This window comes from Perna viridis, chromosome 11 (genome assembly GCF_037379345.1).
Source record: "Perna viridis isolate PV_CMFRI_1.1 ecotype Kerala chromosome 11, ASM3737934v1, whole genome shotgun sequence".
NCBI classification, from domain to species: Eukaryota; Metazoa; Mollusca; class Bivalvia; order Mytilida; family Mytilidae; genus Perna; species Perna viridis.
In genome coordinates, this window is record NC_142455.1 from 27,107,058 (window position 1) to 27,133,500 (window position 26,443).

A 26,443-nucleotide genomic window follows, 5' to 3' on the forward strand; every position below is an offset into this window, starting at 1 on the left:
TATTGTGCACTAAGGTTTCCACGCTATGTGTCATTAAACTGGGAAAGAGGTTTGTGACAAAGTAAGCACGCAAAATTATGCAATATGCAATATCTATACTGATTTGTCTACATGGTCTAAGTATATTTTCAGGGCCACATTTGATATGAACCTAACATACCTCTTTGTACTATACATTTGAATGGTAACATCTAATGACAGTTGTAACTTATAACAATTTTATTTCAGTTGGATCAATTTTGATACCAGGAAAAAATTCAAGTAATGATACTGATGTTTTGTTCTCTGCTTCAAGAAACAGCCTTACTTTAATCTGCTCTTATACTTTGCCTAAGCTTTTTATACTTTCAAGTTAAAAAAGATAAATAGTGACGGCAACTTATCTGTTCATTAGTCCACCTGTCTGTCACATTTTTGTTTTGTTTTGAGATGATATCTAGAGAACTGTGAGAATTTATTTTTATCAAACTTAAGTACAATGTTTTTGGATCATTATATACATGTACATATACCAGTATAGTTCAAGATTGATTATGGTGTATATATCGTTTACCATTCTTGGCCACCAATTTGATCTTCTCTAGATAAAGGTGGATTTTAGAACTAGCCTTATAACTTCAGTTTCTGAATTTTTTACTAATGCAAATGCAGTTTTGGGTGGCATAACTTTCTCGGCTTTTTTCATACACAACTTACTTTTTATTTTATTGCTTTTTTTACTTGCAAGACACCTTTTACCTCATATTTTTTCCTTCTCTTCAGTGTGTTTATTAAGAAATCTTCTTTTCTGTACCTTTCATCTTCTGGCTTTTACCAGGATCTGTGAAAGTTTCACTAGCTTTGCTTTAAATATATCTAAACTAAAAACAAATTATAATTCTATCACAATACATTGTATATGTAATGGCTATCCTGAAGTATATCTTGGGGATACATGATTGTTTCTTTTTGAAATATTTTTGTATTCAAATTTTATAGTAACGAAAGCATCAGAGAAGTAGTTTTATATACAGACAAATTTTGGAGTGTGTGGTCACTCTGCCTGTTTTGATTCAGAGGTTTTATATTCTGTTAACTTAATGCTTGCATGATGTGCATTCAAAATTTGCCTCTAACATGCTAGTGTCCATTTTTTACATGGATTTACCTACCCGTTTCCAAATCTGCATGAAACACTAGAAATAATTACTTGATTTTTTTATAAAGTTTATTGAGGCAACAAAGACACAACCTTAAAACTTCATAATTTAAGTAGTGTGTTTAGCTATTAAATCGAGCCCTAAATAGATAAGAACTTTTGAAGTACATTTTATGCACAGTATATAGCATTCTTCCTTGTTCTATTTATAGATCAGCCAACTAGGACCAGAGATGCTATGTGTGCCGCCTGGGGTCAGGATCATTACAGGACATTTGATGGAACTGTCTACTCATTCCAAGGGCAATGTGAATACCTCTTAGCTAAAGATGCAAAAAGTGGAACATTCCATGTTCATCTTATCAATGACAAAAAATGTGATCCTCACTCAGAATGTAAGCGTGAAATTGACGTCTACATTGGGCAAGATATTGTCAATTTCCGTGTTGTAGGTACCGGACCTGTGATTTATTATAATAAATTCCCACTCACAATTCCAACATCACGTGATGGCAACACTTTCACAAGACTTGGACGTTACTATGTTATGAAAAGCCCTCTAGGTTTCATGATTCGATGGGATGGCCGCCAATCAGTGTTCATGTCCGTGACAGGTGACCATAAAGGAGGGATCAAGGGTTTGTGTGGTACTTACAATGGGAACAAAGGAGATGATTTTACAACAGACACTGGTAAAGTTGTCACATCAGCCTCAAGTTTTGCATCTACTTGGAAGAAATCTGCCATCAATGCAGGTATTAATTTATGTACAATGTATTGAAGTGGATGAATATCCGTAATGACAGTGGTGTCAGAGTCACTGTAATCTTAAAATGTTCAATTAGTTGCTAGCAATTAAATCTACATTGTATATAAATATTTCCTCTAAAGAAGACAAAGAGGGAAATGAGCTTTGTATCATTATAAAAGAGAAGAAGATTATAAAATCAACCAAAGAAAGTTAATACTGAAAGAGCTATTGTTTTTGGGGTACCAATATTTGTGTGTGTTTTTATGACCCAGTATAGCTCAATATTGAGGAATCAAAATGAACTGCAATAATAATACATGTATATGAAAAGCCTGAGAACCAACTTTGAAATTGGCCATAAATTCAACATCCCAAGCTTGTCAAGCCAATGTTGTGCATGTATATTTTTGTCAAAATTGATGGTTACATGTAAAAATAAGAAATGCATTTAGAAAGATATTAAAAATATTGATGTTGAACATATACTTTAAAAGTCATTTCTTTAAAGACTTCATTTTCATGTATCTATTTCAGCTGTATGCCCTGACTCTCCACAGAAGACCTGCACTGGTGCTCAGGAAACAGATGCTAACAATGTGTGCAATAAAATTATGGACCCAACATTTAAACCTTGTCATGGTGTAAGTTAGCTTATTATAGGTTATTTACTTTGTATTGTTTTTATCGTTTTTATTGTACATTTATGTTTTTATCATTAGTGATTAGATATGGTAACCTTTTTCTATGTTTCATAAATGTTTTCTGGAAAATATAATTTACACTACGTAAAACATATCCAGTAGTATATCTGTATGCCTATTATAAGCTTATGGAACATCGAAAATAAATGTACCACCAGTAGATCTACCTTTGAAGGTACATTTAGTTTCCAAGACCATGGGTAACTTAAGCATCTGTTATTTAGTGCTTGGGGTAGTACAAAAGAAGTAGATATTTGTAATGTAAAACTTATTGGGAGAAGTTCATAACTCACAATGCCAAAAGGGCTTCTTGTAAAAGTTAGGAGTAAGTTTGTGAGATCATACACTTGTAAGCTCCTCAAAAACAGCTTTTCTTCCTTATAATTTCTAACTTGTAAAAATACTTGCAATTTTGAAGAGATTCAAATAAGAGGACTATATTATTACATCATAAAAATACATACAAAATAACTGTTAATCAAAGAATAAATTAAAACATTCAGCCACTCAAATTCAACGTAACAACCAATACTGAAATTATTCTGTTATACAGGTCTTGTTCAATAATTTCATCAAGAAAATATATTTGAAGTAATATTTTTTACCTCTAATATTTAGACCATTGATCCAACTCCATACAAGGAGGCATGCAAGTCTGATTGTTGTGGTGGAGATCTAGCCAAGTGTTCCTGTAGTGGACTTGAAGCCTATGGACGTGCTTGCTTAGATGCTGGCATTGTACTCAACTGGAGATCAAATCAACTTTGTCGTAAGTTTTCAAAAGTGTGATTTTCTTCTAAAACTTTTAAATGAGCATTTACCATTTAATTACTTTTGATTTAGCTTATATTTCAGCTGAGATCAAATTTGCTTGAACCCTAGTATGAATGCTGGATGACAAAATTTGTTACAAATAACTACAGTGAAATATAATTTCATGGAACCTCCTTTGGACTTTTTAATTGGTGTGGTTTAGACTGGTGTTTGGTTTACATCAAGGTTCAAAATACTTTGTAAACTGATTACATGTACTGTGAGAATACTTTAATTCATGGATACCAATTTTCATAGGTTACAGAAGAAACACAAGTTCATGGATTCTTAAATTCCTGGTTTTGAGGTTTTCAGGATACAAATCAATGGGAATCATCTTTTGGTTGGGAACCAAATTTTGTGGTTTGGTGTACCTACAAAAACCACAAAAATTTGTTCCCCACAAATAATACCCGGTAGTACTTTCGCAGTAAAAAGGACTTCAAACAGTGTCTGGTTTAGACAAGTTTTGTTATATTTTATTTGGCCATGCAGAGGTTTTATTCCTTTAATCAGTATGACAACTTTGATGTCTAAAAATAACAATGATATAGGTGAATATTCTGTTGTTGAAATTTACATATAATGAATATTTATTTAGTAAATTGTAGAACTCAAGTAAAAATTACCCCTTTTTTAGCTGTCAGCTGTCCAAACAACCTTGTCCATATGGAGTGTGGAAGTTCCTGTCAAAAGACCTGTACATCTGTTGGAACCACCTGCCAAGACACAAGCTGTGTTGATGGATGCTTCTGTCCACATGGTATGGTTCTCAATGCCGGTAAATGTATCATGGCTGACCAGTGTCCATGCACAAAACCAGATGGGACTGAATACCATGCTGGCCAGGTTATTCCTAAAGATTGTAACTCTTGGTAGGTTGAGAAAGCCAACAAACTATCTCTGGACAATTGAGACAAATAAAAAAAAATCTGTTTACAAAATTTCATTCCTTAGTATACCAATATCCTTCTATCCACACTTAGTATACAATGGTAACCTAAGAAAATATGGATGAATTTAAACAAATATTTTGTTTTCATGGAAGTAGGCTCCATTTCCATGTGTAATACTTAATAGGGCAGAGCACTAGCCTATAAATCCCAGGAAAAAGTTTTTAGTCATGGAAAATTGTATGCTCCACCATTAAAGAAATCTGGCATTTATTTGGGTCTTAAATTAGCTAAGAATGGTAAACAATCTCCTTTTATTAATGAATTTTTGTTTTCATGATTTCAAATTATTACAGTAAATGCACCTCTGGAGGTATTTGGCAATGTACACAGAAGAAATGTGAGGCGACCTGTTCAGCTACAGGAGACCCCCACTACATGACTTTCGACGGAAAACGCTACAATTTCATGGGTATTTGTACATATTATCTGATGAAGGATAGCAATTTCAACATTGCTGTAGAGAACATTAAATGTGGCCATGGACAGGCTTCATGTACTAAGTCTGTATCAGTCAGTCTTCCTGGTCATGTGATCAAACTTGACCACAATCACCAATTGTTCATCGACAATGTTGAAATTCACAAACTCCCATACCAGGGCAATGGCATCAAGATTTACATGGTTTCTTCACTTTTCATGAAGGTAAATTCAATTTATGTACTGTAGCAAATTATGTTGGTATTGAATTGCAAATTCTATAAAAATATGTAATGGAAGTAATGCTTTTTTCTTATATTTTTAAATGGTGTTCTGGTCAGTTACACCACAAATTAAATTTCTAATATTTTTTTTTTCAAACTCTGCTTCCATTGATCATGTTGATGTTCTACTAATTGTTAGGTCCTGAAATCTTTCTGATATTCAGTGCCATATGTTTGTCAGAGTTCATGGTGAGAGAAACGTTGACTTTTTGTAGGCTGAGCTGTCTAATGGTATAACTATTCTGTGGGATGGACGAACCAGGGCTTACATCACGGCACCTTCAGCATTCTTCAACAAGACACAAGGACTTTGTGGTACCTATGATAGCAACCAGAAGAATGATTTTAAGACATTAGAGGGTGACATTGAAACTGATGTCAACTCTTTTGGAAATAGAATGAAGGTGAATCCACAGTGTGCCGACATGAAACCCGGGGAGATAACTGATGCCTGTGAGGCTAATGCTCAGAGGAAACCACAGGCTCAACAGTATTGTGGTTACTTGCAGAAAGACTTCTTCAAAGGTATATAAAATTGAGTGGAAACATCAAACCAAATTATGTATCTGAGTAAGGCGACATCCCTTAGTGTGGGCCTTCTTTATTGCAAAGCAGAGACTGATCAATATTAAGTCAGTTTTTATCATCCTTTGGTCTGTTTTACAGATAATTTTATCACCCTTTCTTTTATCAGTTCTTAATATTGGTCATTAATGTGACTTTGTGTTGTTACATTACCTTTTATTTTCATTTTTAAGAATGGTCATCATTCTGTTACCATGGATTTTATTACTTTTGTAGTTGGTGCCCTTCAGAGCTTATACACTTGTTAAAGACCTTTTGATGTTCTCTGAAAGTAATAATTTTTTTTTTACAAAAGTTATACCCTAGTGCATTTGTTACATTTCACCTTATCTGGATTTTAGGTTATAAGCTGGTTTTGTTGTTGCGATCCATCATATCCCTTCTTTTTCCCTTCTGTCTATCTGTACTTTTACAGAAAAGAAAACATCAGGTCCTTCAATGGGTCCAAGGTACAAAAGGTCTTAATGATCCTTAGGTTTCCTATCATTCTGTACACGAAGCAGTTGTAGGCATTACATCAATAATGTTCCTTAGTAAAACTTACCACTGAAGTATTTTAAATTTCTGTGGATTTGACGTTTCTACAGTGATTCATAAAAAAAATGTATTTCCCCACTGCAGTTTTGGTATATAGATATTGTTGACACACCTATCTCATACTGTAATAACTCACAGGAACTTCATTTACTACTGAATTTGATAAAGAAAATGTCTGTTGATAGACTTTCAAATTCAAATGCTTTTTTTGAAGAGTTATTTCCCTTTGTTTATAAAGTTGGGGAACATTGGAATGCAGTTCAGCTCTCTTATGTGCTGTTAACATTTGAAATTATGTTACTCATCTATTTAAATGAAAACAAAAACTCGTGCTTAAATAATCCTGAAATTTTTTGTTTATTTTATTCTAGCTTGTCATAGTGTCGTAGATGTTTCGAATTTCCAAAAAGATTGTGAGTATGACATGTGTGCCTGCACAGAAAATCTTAGAGATTGTTTGTGTCCAATGATTGGAGAGTATGCAAAACAGTGTGCTGCTAATGGTATCAATGTCCTATGGCGTAACCACATCCCAGAATGCCGTAAGTGAATTACTGAATAAAGAGAGAGATGAAATTAAGGCATTTATAGTCTTACTGTAAAATATTGTAAAACCTGTCTAAACTGGCAGGAGTCTGTCTAGTTTGGTATTGAAAGTGATATCATTACTTCATATTGGTGAAAGATTTGTTCACACATCGAGGGATCTGTATCAATGGGGATATCTACTTTATGAGATGCTTTAGGAGATGAAACCCTTGTTATGTATTTTAACAATTTTATATTCTTTATTTTATAAGTATACTCCCACTCAATGAGTGGTTGGATGGGAAAAACTTTGTCTGTCCTTACATCATGCTATCCGTCTATCTGTTTAAATTTTACTGCAATTATCTCAGCTTCCAATGGATGGATTGATTTCCAATTTGGTATGTGGGTTTATATAGATGGGTTACCGGTATACATTGTAAGCAAATTCGGGTGATCTCCAAAATCAACTTTATGTTATGTTGGTATTACTCATTTTTCACTATATGGAATGATAGAAAAAAACTTTTGTCACTAAAATAATCAGGTCCTTTATGGATGGATTTAGTATATTGCTTTATATAGATAGGACATACATTGTTAGTGATTTATATAGATAGGACATACATTGTTGGTGATTTTGGGTGCTGTCCGATATCACAAGAAACTAGGCTTTATTTAAAGAAATTTCAACAGTTGCCAAGTTGAACAAGTACCAAATGTGCTGAAAAGTCTGTGAATTTTTTTCAGTCTGGCAATAGACTGATAGTTTTAATTTCAATTTTGCACAAAACGTGGTGATAATTAATGTATTAGTGAAACATCTAAATTTCTTTACATTATCATTGTTTTCTTGAATAGAAATTCCATGTAATGGTGGACAGGTATACCAGGTATGCCCTAATGAGTGTGTGCGCACCTGTAGTAACATTGCTCTTGACCCTGACTGTGTACAATCTAAGGAATGTGCTGAAGGATGTGGCTGCCCTGCTAACCAAACCCTCAATGATGAAGGGGAGTGTATCCCCATTAAGGAATGCCCATGTACTTTTGGAGGTAATGAGTACCCTGCTGGCTTCCTTACCAAGATGGAAGACAAAATCTGGTATGCTTTTATTTTCAATGACTGAAATCAAATTAAGTATTGTGATTTAATTTTAGTTATATTTTTTTAAGTCATAAAGAATAATAGGATGATTTATTGGAAAGTGTGAATAACCAAAATATGATCACAAGTGGCGAAGATTTAACAAGTGTGCTGAACTTGATAAGGGCAATAAAAATACCTGAAAAGTAAAACGACCGTACAACCAAGAAATTATTTTAATTTTGCCTTACAATCTCTATTTAACCATAAAAAAAGTTTTAGCTAAATAAAATTTCTGTTTTGTTTTAATAGCACTTGTAGAAATGCTCGTTGGGAGTGTACAGTCATTCCAACCATCAAGGCAGTAACAGTCGAGGTCAGTGGCAAGGGTAATACCACAGTCACTCCACCTCGTACCACAAAAAACCCATATTTGGACAACATCAAAGATATCTGTGATGAAAAGCTTTTCCAAGAGTACACTCCGTGCATGTCTGACTGTCCATTAACCTGCCAAAACATGCATGGTCCTGCTCCAAGTTGTCCAGCACCAACTGAATGCACAAAAGGATGTAAATGCAAAGACGGATATGTTTTAGAGGGTAAACAGTGTGTTCTGCAGTCAAAATGTCCTTGTTACCATGGCGGCCAAGCATATTTCGAAGGAGATAAAATTGACATGGACTGCAATCAATGGTAACCATTTATTTAAGGACATTTTTTATGTTCCTCCAAATATAAGTGTGGGGCATATTTTAAATCTTCGAATTTTCCATTTGAAAACACAGCAACTTGCATAATGTGTTTGAATTTAACGATTGTGTCTAGCTGGAGTGGAGGCATCACTTTGTCTTGTTCAAAGATAATCAGAAATTAAGTAGTTCAAATTTTACCTGTTTTTCTATCAAAATTAAATTTGGCTTCCAGTGAATTAAACTGATTTTCTCAGTAATGTTAAAAATAAAACAAAATTTTGCGTTGATTGTGCAAGGTGTCTGTGTAAAAACTTATTATTCCTTTACACATATTGAATCTTTCTCTGTAAGCAATTGATAATCATATTTGAATAATTCGAACAGTTTAATATTTAAATTTTAAGACTCTGATATTAAAGAGATTTCAATGTTGTACATATGTGATAGTTTGCTGTTCACTTTTCAAAATATCTCCTATTGTAAAATTGTTCCTGTGCACCAAAAACCTTAAGTTCATAAAACTTCCTTCCATTTAAATCACAGTGAACAGTGAACAACATCAAACAGTGCATTTTCTCAACAACTTCTGTTTTCTTTACTGGACAATGTTCTTTTGAAACATAAACTAAACTTGCAAATAAAGTGTTTATCTAGTAAGGGTATTATTACAAGTTATAAAATTATAAAGATTTGCAAGTATAATGTATTTTTACCCATTGAAAGGTTGGATATGTCTATCACAATCTATATAAGTTTTCCTGTGGATAAATATTTATTAAAGAAATAAAGCTTTAAAACACCAGCACAACAACATTTATCACATAAAACTTCATTTTTTAGCACATGTAAAGGCCAGAGATGGGACTGCACCAACAAGGAATGTCCTGCCATCTGTAGCGCTGTTGGAGACTCTCACTACCACACTTTCGATGGTAGAGAATACAAATTCCAGGGAAATTGTGATTATGTTCTTGCAAAATCTACTGATTCCAATTCAAAGAAGTTCCTTATCACAGAAAACAATGTACCATGTGGAACCAGTGGGGTGACTTGTACCAAGTCAATCAGCTTCAGCATTGGGGAACCAGGTCTGTTTTCATTAATGAGCATGGAAATGTACTGGTATAAAAAATTGACTGGCAGATTGGTTAAGAAATTGAAAAAAAAAAAAAACATATTTTTTAGATACACTAAATCTCTAATTAAAAGTTTGAATAGTAAGAAAGAAGGTACATATGTGATAAGTCATATATTTAGTTCATATTTTAAAAGAACAAGTCAAATTTGTCCCGTAATTAATACTTTAGGCCTGATAATTTTCTTGATTGTTTATTTTTGGAATCTCTTTTAAGTGAACGTTTTTGGGGTATAAATTTTCGTGGTTTTAAAATAGTGTTAATGTTGTATAGTGTAAAAAATCTTTTTCACAGGTACAATTTTTCATGGTTTTCTGTCTAACTTGAAAATATTGAAAAAAATACTCAACAAAAATTTATATGTTTACAGTATACAGTATTCATACTGTTTTCAGATTTAATGTCCAATGTCTCAGTATAACAAATTTATGGTCAAGCTTGTGAATAAGTTTAAAATGAAGTTAAGAATCTACTTGTATTGAGAAAAAAATATTCATGTTTTGGATTTTTCCCTTTAAAAAGTTCAATGAAATTTAAAAACTTTTTTTATCAAAACTTGCAGGAACAAAGGGATTTTACAGAATCCAACTGGTAAGAGGAAAACCAATTTCTATAGAGTCTGGTTCACCATTCAACGTTTCGGAAGTTGGTGAATCCATCATGGTGACCACACCAAGCGGAGTTACACTGGTTTGGGACAAAGGAACTAGAGTTTACATCAAACTGAGGACAGAGCACAAAGGAAAGGTATGGCTTTCCTTCTCCTTTATAATGTACATTGGTCTTATGATGGACATAGTATAGAATACTACTCTCTGTCTGTCTGTCTGTACATCCAGATATCGCACAATAACTCAACAATGCTCTGAGGGATATTGATAATTTTTTGGTAGAAGTCGGCATGCTATGGTTCATGTTCTCCTGTGACACAGTTGCTGTGATAGTTATCTCTCTTGTAAGAAAATGTCTTCAAATACCAAGATACTTTATGAAAAATAACTTTTAATCAAAAGATCTTAATTAATTCACAAAGGATCTCCCTTCCTAAAAAAAATCTTGCCTGTATACTGACAGTAGCATTAAGAAAACCAAATATTGTAGTGGGAAAGAATATACATGTAGTTTTTACAATATTGAAAGTGAATGTCGTATTATGAAATTCACATCATGGATCAATATTATCATATTATTTTAAAAGGTTGAAGGTTTGTGTGGAAACTTTGATGGTGACCAAAACAATGACTTCACCACTCCACAAGGAGGCCCACCTGCAATCAAGGCCGAGAAATTTGGTGACAGTTGGAAACTTCATGATTATTGTGGCCCACCAAACAATGTAACTGATACGTGTGAAAAGGCACCCCATAGGAAACCATGGGCACAAAGAAAATGTGGAATAATTTCATCAGACCTGTTTAAACCTTGCCATCGCCATGTGCCATACCAGAAATATTTGGAGCAGTGTGTTTTTGACGCCTGTGCTTGTGATCTTGGTGGTGATTGTGAGTGTTTGTGCACAGCTGTTGCTGCCTATGCCCATGAGTGTGCCCTTGCTGGAGTACCCATTCTATGGAGAACTGATGAGTTCTGTGGTATGTTAATACTGTACTACAGTCTTAAACTGTTTTGAACTTCAAACTTTTCATGTTTTCTAGGACTAACTTTTTGAGATTTTTTGAAAGTATTTAGACAGAAAAATATAACTAATCTTGGGTTTATTTATAGTATAATTAGTACAAGTTCATCTGAGAATCAAATAAAAGAAAAAAAACAAAGTGATGAATTTTTGTCAACTTTTTCTACTACATGTAAAATCTTGCCTATGAGAGTTGTATATTAGGTTCGAAAAGTAATGAAATAAATTAAAACACTTTAGCTGAATTATATTTGAAAGTAATTCCTGCCAGTTTTGTTTTCTGGACTCATTACACTATAAAGAAAATAACAAAAATATGAACTTCCAAACTTCTCCATGATACTTTGATAGGTAAATTGGTACTGATGAACAACTTTTAATAATCATTCTTAGATTCAGGCAAAAATAGGCATTACTATTCTTATCAGATTACAATGAAAATTTTTTTGCTGATTTTCATTTTTTTTTCAGCCATCCAATGTGAAACCTGTCAGAAGTACAATCCATGTATTTCTGTGTGTCCAAAGAAAACATGTGATAATAGACTTGTCTATGAACAAACCATCAAAGACTGCAAAGAAGAAATGTGCTTTGAAGGTAATGCAGTCAAACTAAGGTAGCTTGAACTCAAAGGGATAATGTGAAATGTGGTTGAATTATCTGGATTTCAAGAAATTGAAGTTAGAAAATTTCTAGATTTATTTCGTTGCCTGTCTTAGTTTGTCTTGATCATTAGAAATTGAACTTACTACCTACAGAGTTTTTTAGTTCTAGAATATTTTTCATTCTCTTTCAAAAGATAATGTTGATTTGTAAACCATAGAAATACTGTGTTTGTTTTTAAAAAAAAACTTCCAGAGTTCCAGTTTGTGGGTCAGTAATTTGCTTACATCTTCTTTGATGCTTCCATCATGAGGACTTAGGAACATTCTCAAACTTCAGTCAGTACTATTTATTAAAATCAAACTACCTAGTTAGTGATATACTATTTTATTCTTATATAAAATTTCAGGATGTGATCTCAAACCTTGCCCAGAAGGAATGGTCTATGATGGAACAATTCAGCCAATCAAATGTATACCAGAAGCTTTCTGTAACAACACCGCTTGTGTTATTAATGGAAGGAACTATCGTCAAAATGAGCCTATTCTTGATGAGACCATTTGTGATAAGACATGTGAAATCTGGTAAGTTTTTTTTATAGAGGACAAACATAATGGTAATCTATACAAATTTAACCTTTGACCTTAGAATCACTGAGAGTCTGATTTCAGAAGTGATTAGTTGCTATTTATATGGTGCTGATACATAGGTTTGACATATGGGACAACTCGACCCACAGACAAGTATATGTCAATAAACTTATGATGTGTGACATATCTTTCAAAGAGACCTCTCTCGCTTATAAGTTCATGATTACACCTGTCTCTTATTACTAAGCAGAATTTATGGTGCAATAGCAAGAATTACAAAAAGTAAAATAGCAAAAATGACAATAGTTTTATATAGGAACAATTACAACCTCATAGCAAAAATAACAATAACAAAATACCAACTAAAATATTGCAGATCTACTACAACAAAACAACTATAAAACCATATAAAAATAATGTTAATATATATTCCAATGTAATATTGCCTTAGGAACACGTCATCAACTACAAACCAACATAAAATCAAGACTTTTAATCAGATTTGATTTCCTTCCACTTTAAAGCTGAGTTCTGCTGTTTCAAATCTAGATTTTACTGTATGTTCACTTCTGATTTTGTGAGTTTCGGCTTTTTGGTTTGGTTTGTAAAATCATGTATGTTATATTTGTATCATGTCCAGACTGAGTAAGTAGAGTGTTGCTACAGGTATCCCTTGTATATTAGTCCTTGAAACACTTCACAGTTAAATTACCAATTTATCATGCTTAGAACTATTTCAACACTGCCTAAACATGTCACCAAAAACAATTATCATGTTTTCTTGTAAATAAGCAATTGAATTGAAATGAAAAGTTAGTTCTGGAATTGTAAATGAGAAGAAATAACTTCAGCAACATGACTTTTATATAAAGGCATTATGGTAAAAAATTGAATAAAGTTTGCCCAAAGCTGAACAATACTAATTATGATTTCATTTGCAGTTACTGTGACAATGGAAAAATTATGAGAAATGGTTACTGTAGTACAACACCACCTGTCAGCACATTGAGTCCAAAAGTCATAATGACATTTTCACCATCTCATAGTCAAGCTGGATCTACCATGTCTCCAAGCATTGGAATAACCCAGGAACCATTTAAAGGAAGTACCATGACTTTTACTGGTATTGGATCCACTTCTTCACCAGGCCAAGTCACAACAAAAGCACCAGGCAAACAGAATGGGGATAGCTCAACTCCTAGCCCTAGTCTTGGTACTACTCAGGCCCCAATTCGTACAAATACTACTAGTTTTACTGGTATTGGATCCACCTCTTCACCAGGCCAAGTCACAACAAAAGCACCTAGCAAACAGAATGGGGATAGCTCAACTCCTAGCCCTAGTCTTGGTACTACTCAGGCCCCAATTCGTACAAATACTACTAGTTTTACTGGTATTGGATCCACCTCTTCACCAGGCCAAGTCACAACAAAAGCACCTAGCAAACAGAATGGGGATAACTCAACTCCTAATCCTAGTTTGGGGCCAACTCAAGCACCTGTTCTAGGTAGTACTGGAAGTATTACTGGTGTAGCTTCTACTGATGTACCTGACTTAGGTACAACACAGTTCCCTCCGAAAGAAACTCAGGGTGGCTCAACTCAAGGTCCTAGTCTTGGCTCAACACAGGCTCCAGTTAAAGGCAGCACTGCAAGTATTACTGGTACTGGATCTACTGCTGTACCAGGCAAAGTCACAACAAAAACACCTCCTAAACAAAATGGAGAAGGCCCTACTACTACAAATGCACCTGATCTTCGTTCAACTTTAACCCCAGGTCATGTGACAGGAAGTATTACTGGTACTGGTTCAACTAATAGTCCAGGTGTGGTCACCACACAGGTTCCCCCTAAACACACACCACAAAATGGTGACGGACATACAGGTCCTCCAACATTCCCTCCTAAATGCTTGACAAATGGATGGACAGGCTGGATGAGTGCCTCCCATCCATCTCTAACCAACAGCGGTGACATTGAAACGATTTCTGAACTTCGAAAGAAATATGTATTTTGTGACAGTCATATGTTGACTGCAATTCAGTGTCGTGTTGTTGGCACATCAATTATGTCAGCTGACTCGGGTCAAAAAGTGACATGTGACTTGAAGGAGGGATTAAGTTGTTTCAAGACTCAACAAGAAAATGAACAAGATTGTTATGACTATGAAGTGCGATATGATTGCGATTGTGGTAAGTATATCTTTCTGTACCTGAAGCAGTTTGTCAAGCAACTCCTGGGTTTACTATTTTTCTTGATTTTTCCTGATGATGAACAGTTCCTTCTTTTTTTTTTTTTAATTTTTAATTTCCAGAGAAATGTTTGGTTAGTCCTCATTTGTCATTTTGAACTTTTTCACCCACAAAAAAAATCAGTGTTTTAATCATTTCAATGTATAATAAGTGTACCTTTTTATTTGCCTCTAATTTACAAAGTTGCTCACTGATAAAGTACCAGTTTGTTTAAATTGTTAAGAACCTTGAAAAAGTGTTGATAATGAACAAATCTGATCACGTTTTCCATTTGTAATTATAAGTATATAAGAAAATATTAATTTTATTACCGTACTTCAATTTTTTTTCAGGTCTTACAACACTTACTACAGAAATGACTCCAACACCTAGCCCAACAACTTCACCAACTCAGCATCCAGTGAAAACCCTTGGACAAATAACTGGTACTGGAACCCAGAAACCTCCCATTGGAAGGACCGAGAGTCCAACTCCAGGAACTGGAACCCAAAAACCTCCCGTTGGAAGTACTGAGAGTCCAACTCCAGGAACTGGTACCCAGAAACCTCCCATTGGAAGTACCGAGACTCCAACTCAAGGAACTGGAACCCAAAAGCCTCCAGTTGGAAGTACCAAGAGTCTTACTACAGGAACTGGAACCCAGAAACCTCCCATAGGAAGTACCGAGAGTCCAACTCCAGGAACTGGAACCCAAAAGCCTCCAGTTGGAAGTACTGAGAGTCCAACTCCAGGAACTTCTAAGGAACAGACAACACAAGGACCATACCTCACACACTCTGGAAGCCCACCACCCTATGTATGTGTAGATGGATGGAGCAAATGGATGAACATAGATAAACCAACTGTCAAGAATCCTTGGGAGATCATCAAAACAGGAGACATGGAATTGATGAGTGAATTAAGGTACCACCATAGTTTCTGTGCCAAACCAACAGCTATTAAATGTCGCACAGTAGATGATCATAAACCATACACTGAATCGTCTGATGATAAAGTGTCATGTGACCTGATTGATGGTCTTGTATGTTCCAATGCCAACCAGGGTGGAAGGACATGTTCTGATTACGAAGTCAGCGTCTACTGTGACTGCGGAGGTAAGTGGTCACTGTTTATTTTTTTAGATTCAGATTTCAGATATCATTGGGGGGATGCTCTTTTTTGACATTTTAGTTACTGAAACTGTTTCAGTGAAACACTAACATGTAATTGAATTTTATCATTGCAGAATCCACCCCTAAAGTACCCCCAGTGGGTTCTACACTAGCTCCAGAACCCTCAACAACCCCAATCCCTGGTGTTCCATATCAACCCACACCATCATGTATGTGGACCCAATGGATGAACAGCCACACCAAACTTATTGGCTCAAAGGGTGAATATGAAACCATTAGTAATCTTCGCATGAAATATGCATTCTGTGAGCATCCGGTTAAGATTGAATGTCGTGACATAGCAAGTAAAATGAGCTATGACAAAGTCAATCAACAAGGTGTGACATGTGACATCAACCGAGGTTTGACATGTGATGATATCAACCAAAATAGCGGAGCATGTTTAGACTATGAAGTAAGGGTTTATTGTGTAGATAATTGTCCCTCTGTTAGTCCAACACCAGGACCATTCATAACACCAACTGCAAGTCCAGGAACAGGTGAACATGTATCACCAACTGCCAGTCCAGTAAGCGGTGGTGCAAGCATACCAACTGCCAGTCCAGGAGCAAGTAAACAGGTATCACCAACTGCTTCTCCTCCAGCAGAATTGTGTGTTGAGGGATGGACAGATTGGATAAATGCACACAGTCCACTGGGCACAACTGGAGATGTAGAGCAACCAACTGATATACCTGGATATCCAGAGACATGTAACGAAGTAATTGCTGCTCAATGTATTGAGGCTAGCTCTGGTGATGATTATAAGAAGACAGGACAGAATGTAAACTGCAATGTAAAGGGCCTGACATGTATAAATGACAAGACACAGAACTGTATGGATTATAAAGCAAGATTCTATTGTTTGTGTAAGTTTACTTAAGTTTTAAGAGCCTCTGTTTGATTTCTATTTAGGCCTGGAGTAATTTTACAGTAAAATTTGAAGACTGGAATTCATGTATCATTTATGTGAAAATCATGTGTATAACTTTGCCTGTGTAAATGATTCACTGGTCAAATGCTATTATTCTTATTTATGTATATTATCAATACGTGGATCTTATATATCTATATGATTTTTTTATTAGGTAAGAAGCCAACAGCCAGACCTCCTACAGGTATTTATATAAAACCAACTGCCCATCCAACATCTGACCATCAGGGTATTCCATCATTACATGTCACACCATCTAGTGGCACCATTGTATGTGATCATGGTTGGACACAAGAAATGAACACTGACAATCCTAATGATGGGGGCAATGGTGATTATGAAACTATTCCTAACTTGAGGAAGAAATATGCATTCTGTGCAGAAGAAAACATTATCACTGCCAGATGCTACAAAGCAGGTACAAATATTACCCATGACCACACTGGAGAGACTGTTTCCTGTGATAGAACTGGATTGAAGTGCAATAATTGGGAACAGTTGAACCAGTCATCTGGGAAATGCTCTGACTATTCCATTAGATTCTACTGTAATTGTAAATTCAGTGAGTATGATTTAGTAAATGTTGATATACATAAAGCACACAGGCTTTTCCTGTTTATAGCTAATTTATTTAAATTGATTGTTTTATGTTTTTATATTATTGAATTCAATATGTGTCATTCACAATGCAGTTACATTCAAGGTTTTTGAAAAAGTCTTATTGTAAACAAACTTATGTTTGCTGATTTTGCCACCATAATATAACCATGAAAATAAAATGCTGTGAATAAGTGTCTTTATAATAATAAAACATCTTTATATAGTATTAGATGCGAAATTATATAGCTGCAAAATTGTATTGACATACTAAATTGTGAAGATAAGAATCTATAAAAAACAGATTGGTTTACAGTATTTTAATCATTTCTTCTATTTTCCTGCACCCAGATTAGTTGTATAAACTACATTCCTTATTTATACTTTTAAAATAATCTAGCTACATCAGCCCTTACTTCTCATCCTGTACCAACTAAACCAAGTAAGGATTTCAGTGGCCCAACCAAACCATCAACTGACTTCAGTGGCCCAACTAAACCAACAACCAACTTCAGGGTACCAACCAAAACAACTACACCAGTTGGTATGCATTTGAAGGCCACAACAGGAGAAATATCTGGGACAGGAAAGCCTATAACTGCTATTCCATTGGACTGTAAGTAGTCTTTGTACAGTAGGTGTATTAATTTTTAGGCATGTGCTGGTATTTGGCTATTTTCCTGATTGGCAATTAAATAAAAAAAATAGATATTATCCAAGAAATTTATTTTTATCATTATGAAATAGATATTATTTTCAAAACCTCAATAACAAATAGCAGTACCCACAAATCTGTGCATATAACAGAATCAGGGAAAATCAGCATCTTTACTGTAAAATGTCCATTTGTTCATGTTAGCAGAGCTGTAATCAGCATTATTACATTCTTGAGGGAAGGCATCACCAACTCTATACAGTTGGAGTACTAATATTCTAAGATAGAAAATATCAGGCAGTTAGAACAATAAAAAACCCACTAAAGTTGCCAATTAAAAAAATATAGTAGATCTTCGTATCATCATAACTCTAGCTATTCATTTCAAAAACTTGCTGTCTGGAGTGATCTAATTATCTTGCTGTCTGGAGTGATCTAATTATCTTACTATCTGAAGTGATCTAATTATCTTGCTGTCTGGAGTGATCTAATTATCTTGCTGTCTGCAGTGATCTGATTATCTTGCTGTCTGGAGTGATCTAATTATCTTGCTGTCTGCAGTGATCTAATTATCTTGCTGTCTGCAGTGATCTAATTATCTTGCTGTCTGCAGTGATCTAATTATCTTGCTGTGTGGAGTGATCTAATTATCTTGCTGTCTGGAGTGATCTAATTATCTTACTGTCTGAAGTGATCTAATTATCTTGCTGTCTGGAGTGATCTAATTATTTTGGTGTCTGGAGTGATCTAATTATCTTGACAATTGTAATTGTTTACTGTGTGAAAATTAATTATGGAGTGAAAGGAAGTTTTAGAAACTAAGAAAAAGGTCAAGTATTTTTGTTATTTCTTCAGGAAAATTGTGTCAGAAAACTTCTATTTGTAATCTTTTTTTTTAAAAATGCTTATTACAGACTGTAAGACAATGCTTGGAGTACAGGATGGATCCATTTTCAGTTATGATATGTTCTCTGCTAGCTCTTCTAAAGGATCTGACTCTGATGCTTTCAGGGCTCGCTTGAATGGACCAAGAGCTTGGGAGGCTAGGTAAGGACTAATGGATGATTTGATCCAAAAATTATTGACATAAATAGCAAAGAAGTACAGTTTCTGAGAACACATTTGGGTATGATTTATATATAAATAGAATGAGAATGGATATGCTAAATATATCAGAGATAATACTGGATGAAAAATGTCAGCTCAAGACCACCCATGGATCTTCCAAAAATGACAAGGAAACCCTCACGCCACCGAACAGGCTGCAGCTGGCCCCCAAAACAACATTATACTGTAATACACTGGTGTATAAATGTATGCATTTCAACAGCTTTTTGTTTGGCGACTTTTAGTTTAGGAGATTAATCATTGAAAAATTGTCAGGTTTTCTAGGCATTTGGCTCCCCATTTATGTTAAATTAGCTGACCTCCAAAATGTAGTGGCAAATAATCATGTGTTACTCTGATTAGAATCTTTGGTATATCTTCTGCTTTGATATAGTGATGATGGTGTCTGTCCAATCAAGGGTCCCATATTGTGGTATCCCATTTTAAGCCTATCAAACAACTACTTCCTGTTTAACGAAATCCTCCGTTTCTATCTTTGTCTCAGGTTTTCTTTTGTGTTGTACTGTCTGGTTTCACAGGGATAAAATTTTATGATGCTACGATTTTTTTGTTTGTTTTTGTTTTGTTGTTGATAGCTAAGGACAGATTTTAATCTTCTTAGAAAAGATTGTTTGAATTTGATACTTTTTTATTCAGATACACTGACAGTTCTTCTGAGTACATCCAGATTGACCTTGGTGAGCCGTTGTATACTGCTGGAATCCGTCTTCAGGGTAACCCAAATAAAGACATGTGGGTTACTAAGTACAAGGTTGCTACAAGCTTGGATGGTCAATCCTGGTCTGTCATCCAGGATAAGAATCTTGGTATCGATGCAGTCTTTGCTGGCAGCAGTGACAGGAATACAGCAGTAGACTCAATGTTTGATGGGTACAAAGGCGATAATGAAATCAGGGTCCATTTTATCAGAATAATACCTGTGGAATTCCATGGCGGAATTTCTTTGCGATTTGAAGTTCTATCCTGCAAATCACCTTCAAGTATGCATTTGAATTATACAAAGAAATATTTAAACTGTTTATCAAATAGAAATAATAATGCCTTGATCAGACAAACTTATAATCCTTATTTAGATTTTTTAACTGATTAATATTCATGTTATATGGCTATAGTTCACATAAAAACTTGATATGTAACATGGTGGGAAAAAATCCATTCAGCTGTCACAATATCCATTGCTTATCGGAATTTCCACAAAGCAGATAACCATAGCAAGGCTAGTGAGCTCACCGTATTTATAGAATAGTCAAAACTTAAGGTTAAGTTCATCATAACCTTCGAACCCTGTGTTCAAAAGACCACACACATATTTAGTAGCAATAAAGAAAGAACACATTGTTAAAATGAAAGGAAGCATTAGGACTATTTAGTTTTCCAACCATCCAAATGCTATTTTTTATGCTGATTCTTGACATTTTTAGAGTTGCAAATTACTACAACCACCACCCTTAGTCCTGAGCTCACCCCAGGTACTGGTATTCAGATGATACCAACAGCCCAGCCATTGTGCTATGAACCAATGGGAATCGAGAACAGCTTGCTGATCAAGGATTCACAACTGACAGGGTCTTCACACAGGGACAAAATGACCGGTGCACAATATGGACGTCTGCAGAATGAGTTTGGGTCATGGATTCCAAGGTTAGTAGTTAAGCTGTATGCTAATCATCAAGGGAGATAATCCTCTCTTTAGCAGAAGTAGATAATACTGTATATTATTGATTGTTATGGTGTGTTTTATATCTTGGATATATTTTGTTTTATTTTGATTCATTTTATATTTAATTGCATTTTTCCAAATATAAAAAAAAATATCTCAATAATCAATTATTTTGAAACACCATTCTGTGTGAGAATTTGGCAATGTGTGGCACATCATTTTTCTCAATTTTGTCTTTTTTTCCTCAAATATATTCAGTATATCTAAAAAACAACATAAAAGCTATTTGAATTTATTCTAAAGCATCTGTGACATAGATATTTTCAACTACTTATATTGAGAAAAAGAGTGGGAGATTTTTCCAGTAATTTTTCCATAGCACATTTCAACTAAGTTTGACCTACCAATATCTTAAAAAGGCAAACCTTACAAACACTTAATGCTTAATTTTGGAGGTTATGATCTATAATTACTTGGATAATGCAAAATAATCTCTGTGTTTATTTTTCTTCATGTGCCACATCTTATACACATTTTGCCTGATTAATCTTAGTTCTTAAAAAAAATTGCTTATTCATCTAAAATGACAATTTTTTGAAACTTATACTAGTTTTCCTATTTGTTGATGACTTTCTTTTAATGACATTAATATCAACATTGTAGCACCACTATTTCATAGTACTTCAACCATTGACTAAAGATTTATAGAAAAAGTATCCTTAAAAAAAATGTTATTGTCAGCAAGCTATAAGAAGGAGAATACAAAAGTATTAGAACAGTATCTTGCAAAAATTATTTCATTTATCAGAATCATTGAAAAAGTTTGTACTAAAGAGAAATGTTCTATAAATAAATAAAATCTTTTCAGCCCAACTGATATGAAACCCTGGATCATTGTTGACATGCTCCAGCCCAAACTTATATCTGGTATCCTAACTCAGGGAAGTGCAAAGGAAGAAAAGTGGATCACTAAGTTTCACCTTATGTACAGCATTGATGGACTTAACTACCAACCTTACAGTCCATTTGGACAACTGAAAGAATTTTCTGGAAATAACGATAAGAATTCAGTTGCTAAGCATATTCTTCCAAGGCCCCTAACAACACGGTTCTTGAAAATAGTACCAACTGAAGGTGGACCAAATGGCATGGGCCTTAGGTTCAACCTTTTGGGATGTTTCTACTTCATTCCACCATTGCATCATCACACAACCTCAATTGTTGGAACTAAAACTGTTTCCACGGTTTCACCTGGTACTGGTGTATTTGGAACACCAACAGCAGCACCAACTCCATTCCCAACAAAGGAACCTTGTAAGTGATAAGTTTTGTAAGCAATTTATTCCCTCTAATTTCCCAAGCAAAAAAAATGAAAAATTTATTTGTTACTAATTAATCTACTGTGAAAGTGGGTACCAATTTTTGTGGTTTAGGGGAAAATCTCTTGAATTCATGGATTTGACAACTCATACAAAGAATGGAAAATGCATTTTTGTTGGGAACCAATTCCGTGGTTAACCAGACCCACGAAATCCACGAAAATTGGTACCCCACGAACAATATTACTTTCACAGTAGTATAATTTAGTTTTTACATGAAGAATTTCCTTTTACCTACAAACCTTCCACATGAGACTGTGTCAAGGAGAGAAAATCTCCCACATGGGACTGTAAATGAGAGAAAATCTCCCACATGAGGCTGTATCAATGAGAGAAAATCTCCCACATTTGACTGTCAATGAGAGAAAATCTCCTACATGAACTGTTTCAAAGGTTAATAATTAATTGCCTAAATTGACCAAATTCTTCAGTTGGGAAGGGTTAAGTTATAGATAAGTTTCACTAATATGAGTTTAGGCTTTGCTTAAGAGGGATTGAATTATTTGTATTTAAACATTTGACTTAGTTGAAAATCCACCATTATTTTGTTATACACGTGCGTATTGCTAATGTCTTGACTAACAGGAATATACAAGACTTTCTATAACACATGCTGTGCTTCTGCATTTAAAGTTTAACAATCACTTCCTGACTGCATATGCCATTTCTGAATTTCGTCATTTCCTACAGAATGATTTAGGTCAAATCATATTCAGAGCATGTACATTAATAGGATGTTCAGAGGCGGGTCCATGTGTGGGTGTAATGGGCATATGCCCCGACTTTTCAAACAAAAAAAACAAAAATCTATTGTAATCTGCTAAATATTGTATTGAATATTGCAGTTTATCATATTTATTCATTAAACATATCATAATCTGGTTTCGTGTTATACTGATTCTCGTAAATAAACTTCCCCTTCATAAAATCTTGGATCCACTCCAGATGATGCTGTTGCTACATCTTTATTAGTCAGTTTCAAATACAATGCAATACAGATTCTGGACTATTGTAGAATAGGGTGAAGGAAAATCCGTTCTTTTCATAAAATCTGTTGAAAACTTGGAAAATGTAAAATGCCCTACATCTGTTCTAGCCTAAATTTTTAATGATTACAGTGTGTGTGATGAAAATGGGTATCGAAAGTTATATGGTTGTTGGCAAACCTCAGCTGACAGTCTCTTCATCCAAAGATAGCTTTACTGGAGCCAACCATGGAAGATTGAATCCTGAAGAAAAGAAACCAACTGCATGGATTCCATCGTAAGTATTCTGTAATTTTAAAAATTATTGCAAAATGTGACTGAAACTGTGCATTAAAAAATTAGGAACTTCAATAAGATACTGTTCTCTGGCTCATAATCTAAGAAAATTCTTGACCTCAGAATGAACAGTCACAAAAAAATTGAAACTTTTAATGATCAGAAAGTTTGGAATCCTTTTCTCATATTACTATTATGAGAAAAACCCTCTAGGAATTGTTGCCAAGGGCCACATTTGGTATTGATTGTAGTTTAACTATATAATGAAAATTGTCACAAATTCTGAAATTCCTAAACTTACCTCACACTTGATGATAACTATTTTAATGTGTTTTTTTTTTTTGTGTGTTTCCTGTGTCTTCTGAAAAAAAATCATGTGCTTTTCATTGTTTTTGTGGGTTTTTTTTGTTTGTAAAATTAGTAATTACACATTCAAAATATCACAAGGTAGTGAATACATGTAGATGTTAGATTCTATACATTGTACTCAATATTTTTAACATTTACAGCCCACAGGACAAGACACCTTATATTCAGGTCAACTTCTTGGAGCCCAAGACCATCACAGGTGTAATTGTCACAGGACATGGACAACTACCACAGTGGACAAAGACATTTACTGTCCTCACAAGTACAGATGGAAAGAACTTCAAACCCTACAATGACAAGGAAAATAGCACTGATGCTAAAATATTCCCTGGAAATAAGAACAATACTCAACCAGAAACATATCTGTTCAATCGTAAAATTGTGGCACAGTATGTTAGAATTTATCCAGGGGAATACACTGGTGCTCCAGCTATAAGGTTCAATCTTCTTGGCTGTAACCCACCCTTGCCAAGATCAACTCTTCCACCAACTTTGCCACCAGGTGTCACCACTGTCTCACCATCTGCTCCAAATTACATTAACCCAACTGCAAAACCTAAGCCAGGAGAATACATAGAACCACCAAAGGGTAAGAAATACTGTAAAATAGATCAATATTTGTGGTTATTTGTTTTCACGGATTCTGTCAGGTGACCATATTTGCAGGTAACAGTTACTGGGATTGTTTATTTTTGTGGTTTCTGTCAATTGACCATATTTGTGGGTTTCAATTTATGCAGTTGTGTATTATGACGTTTTATATTGTTAAAAACACTCATTTCCTGCATTTATTTGTTCATTGACAAAATTGTGAGAGTAAATACATTGCAAAAAAATTATATGTTAAAAGCAATGTGTATTAGAAAATCTTGAGGGTGTTATTTTTTGTCATTTTGTTCAAACAATTCACGTGAAATTGAATCTCATGAGGTCTCCAAAATCAGTAATCAGAAAAAAACAAATTCTTTGCAGGAAGGAAACTTTAGTTGTGAATGTAGAGAAAATAATCTGCAAGTAAACAAATTGTAGCTCAATTTAATAAAAATGGAATAATTAATGAACTAAAGAATGCATAACAATGTTCATTGATTGATTGAAAAAATAAAAATTGATTTCAAAGATTAAAAAGAGAAAAATTTATGAAGACTTTAACAATGTATTATATGAGGAATAGTTAGAAACAGTTGAAACTTATCATTTAAAATAACTGTATTTCACACTGTAATATTTGCAGAGTTGTTATGTTTTATCTATATTGCCAATTATGGTAATTGGGATCCTGTCTCATTATTTGCACTACTAAAAAAATGTTATAATTTCCAAACTTACAGTAATAGAAATAAATATCTTTCTTAAAAAGTTTTCAAAAAAAATAAAATTCAATTTATTGTTCATAATAAAAGAATATGGATAATGCAAAAAATTGCTCACACATGTACATCCTATAATTTGCAGTATCACATTGTACAGTTGTACCCAACTCTACCATTAAAGGAGTAAAATGTGTTTATTACAGTTTGTTTGTTGACGATGGGAGTAGAGAGTTCACTGATTGTTGATAATAGCCAGATTACTGCTTCTTCTCATGAATCCACATCAACACCACAAGCTGGTCGACTGTATGGAGAGGGTGCTTGGGTCCCTAAGTAAGTCACCGTTTGATGATATTGTTTTTGATGTTCAAGAAACTTGCTTATTGAACACGGAAAACTATCTTATCTAGACATACTCTGAAATCTCATTTAATTATTTCATGGCTTGTTTGGAAGCTTTGTACACCACACTCTTGTATTGACAGAACAGACTAAAATGGGTTCATTGTAATATTGGAAATTATAGCAGGAACTTTCATCAGTAATATTATTTTATTTTATGTTTTGCCTCTGTTTCCGACCTCCATTATGGTATTGTTAGATTTGCATTACAAATTGACAAGATAATGTGATATCAAAAATATGGTTCGTATTAGATATCTATCTGTGTTGCATATAAGTTGTATACTTTTTTTCACAGGAAAACTGATACCAAGCCTTGGATTCAAATTGATTTCCTTCAACCCAAACTGTTGTCTGGAGTCATTACCCAAGGTCATGGTCAGTCTCAAAACTGGGTTAAATCTTACCAAATCTTCACCAGCATTGATGGTAAAACCTTCATCCCATACAACAGACAACCTGGTGACACGACACCCAAGACTTTTAGTGGAAACACTGATAGTGGAACTCCTATTAGACATCTGTTCAACCGAAATATCACTGCTCAAGTCATCCGTCTTTACCCAGTCGAGTCAAACTTAGGCACTCCTGCATTGAGATGGAATGTGATTGGTTGTACTCCAGATATACCAAAGCCTCCAGAACAAAAGCAGGGCATACCAACAGCTCATCCAAGTGAAAAACAAGGCTCACCAGGACATGTGACTGGGTCTGCCACCAATGGACAGACTTCTGGCACAGGGCCACAAATAAGATCAACTGGTGTTCCTTCTACAGATGAAAATATAATACCAACACCACAACCATGTTAGTATTATCACAGGGTTCAAATTCTTAAAGTTTTACAAGTTTCTAACCCTGTAATGACATAAAAGAGATTGAGTG

At 34.5% G+C, this 26,443-nt stretch overlaps 1 protein-coding gene across 9 annotated transcripts in view; it reads left to right on the forward strand.

The window, feature by feature from the left end:
* Positions 1–26,443, forward strand: part of LOC148603554 (uncharacterized) — a 79,017-nt gene that overhangs the window by 8,702 nt on the left and 43,872 nt on the right. For 8 of the 9 annotated variants that reach the window (XM_088553891.1, XM_088553896.1, XM_088553897.1 and 5 more), the window contains exons 8-35: positions 229–261; positions 1,351–1,893; positions 2,424–2,530; positions 3,209–3,359; positions 4,044–4,278; positions 4,653–5,001; positions 5,276–5,585; positions 6,554–6,724; positions 7,572–7,815; positions 8,110–8,493; positions 9,333–9,580; positions 10,191–10,375; positions 10,827–11,220; positions 11,736–11,861; positions 12,277–12,451; positions 13,399–14,648; positions 15,041–15,802; positions 15,934–16,728; positions 16,948–17,355; positions 17,791–18,006; positions 18,960–19,092; positions 19,810–20,153; positions 20,595–20,814; positions 21,702–22,147; positions 23,331–23,475; positions 23,984–24,432; positions 25,360–25,489; positions 25,857–26,365. In XM_088553891.1, coding sequence (XP_088410017.1) covers positions 229–261; positions 1,351–1,893; positions 2,424–2,530; positions 3,209–3,359; positions 4,044–4,278; positions 4,653–5,001; positions 5,276–5,585; positions 6,554–6,724; positions 7,572–7,815; positions 8,110–8,493; positions 9,333–9,580; positions 10,191–10,375; positions 10,827–11,220; positions 11,736–11,861; positions 12,277–12,451; positions 13,399–14,648; positions 15,041–15,802; positions 15,934–16,728; positions 16,948–17,355; positions 17,791–18,006; positions 18,960–19,092; positions 19,810–20,153; positions 20,595–20,814; positions 21,702–22,147; positions 23,331–23,475; positions 23,984–24,432; positions 25,360–25,489; positions 25,857–26,365 — 9,462 coding nt within the window. The remainder of the gene's footprint in view (positions 1–228; positions 262–1,350; positions 1,894–2,423; positions 2,531–3,208; positions 3,360–4,043; positions 4,279–4,652; positions 5,002–5,275; positions 5,586–6,553; positions 6,725–7,571; positions 7,816–8,109; positions 8,494–9,332; positions 9,581–10,190; positions 10,376–10,826; positions 11,221–11,735; positions 11,862–12,276; positions 12,452–13,398; positions 14,649–15,040; positions 15,803–15,933; positions 16,729–16,947; positions 17,356–17,790; positions 18,007–18,959; positions 19,093–19,809; positions 20,154–20,594; positions 20,815–21,701; positions 22,148–23,330; positions 23,476–23,983; positions 24,433–25,359; positions 25,490–25,856; positions 26,366–26,443) is intronic. The other variant, XM_088553893.1, reaches the window with a different exon arrangement.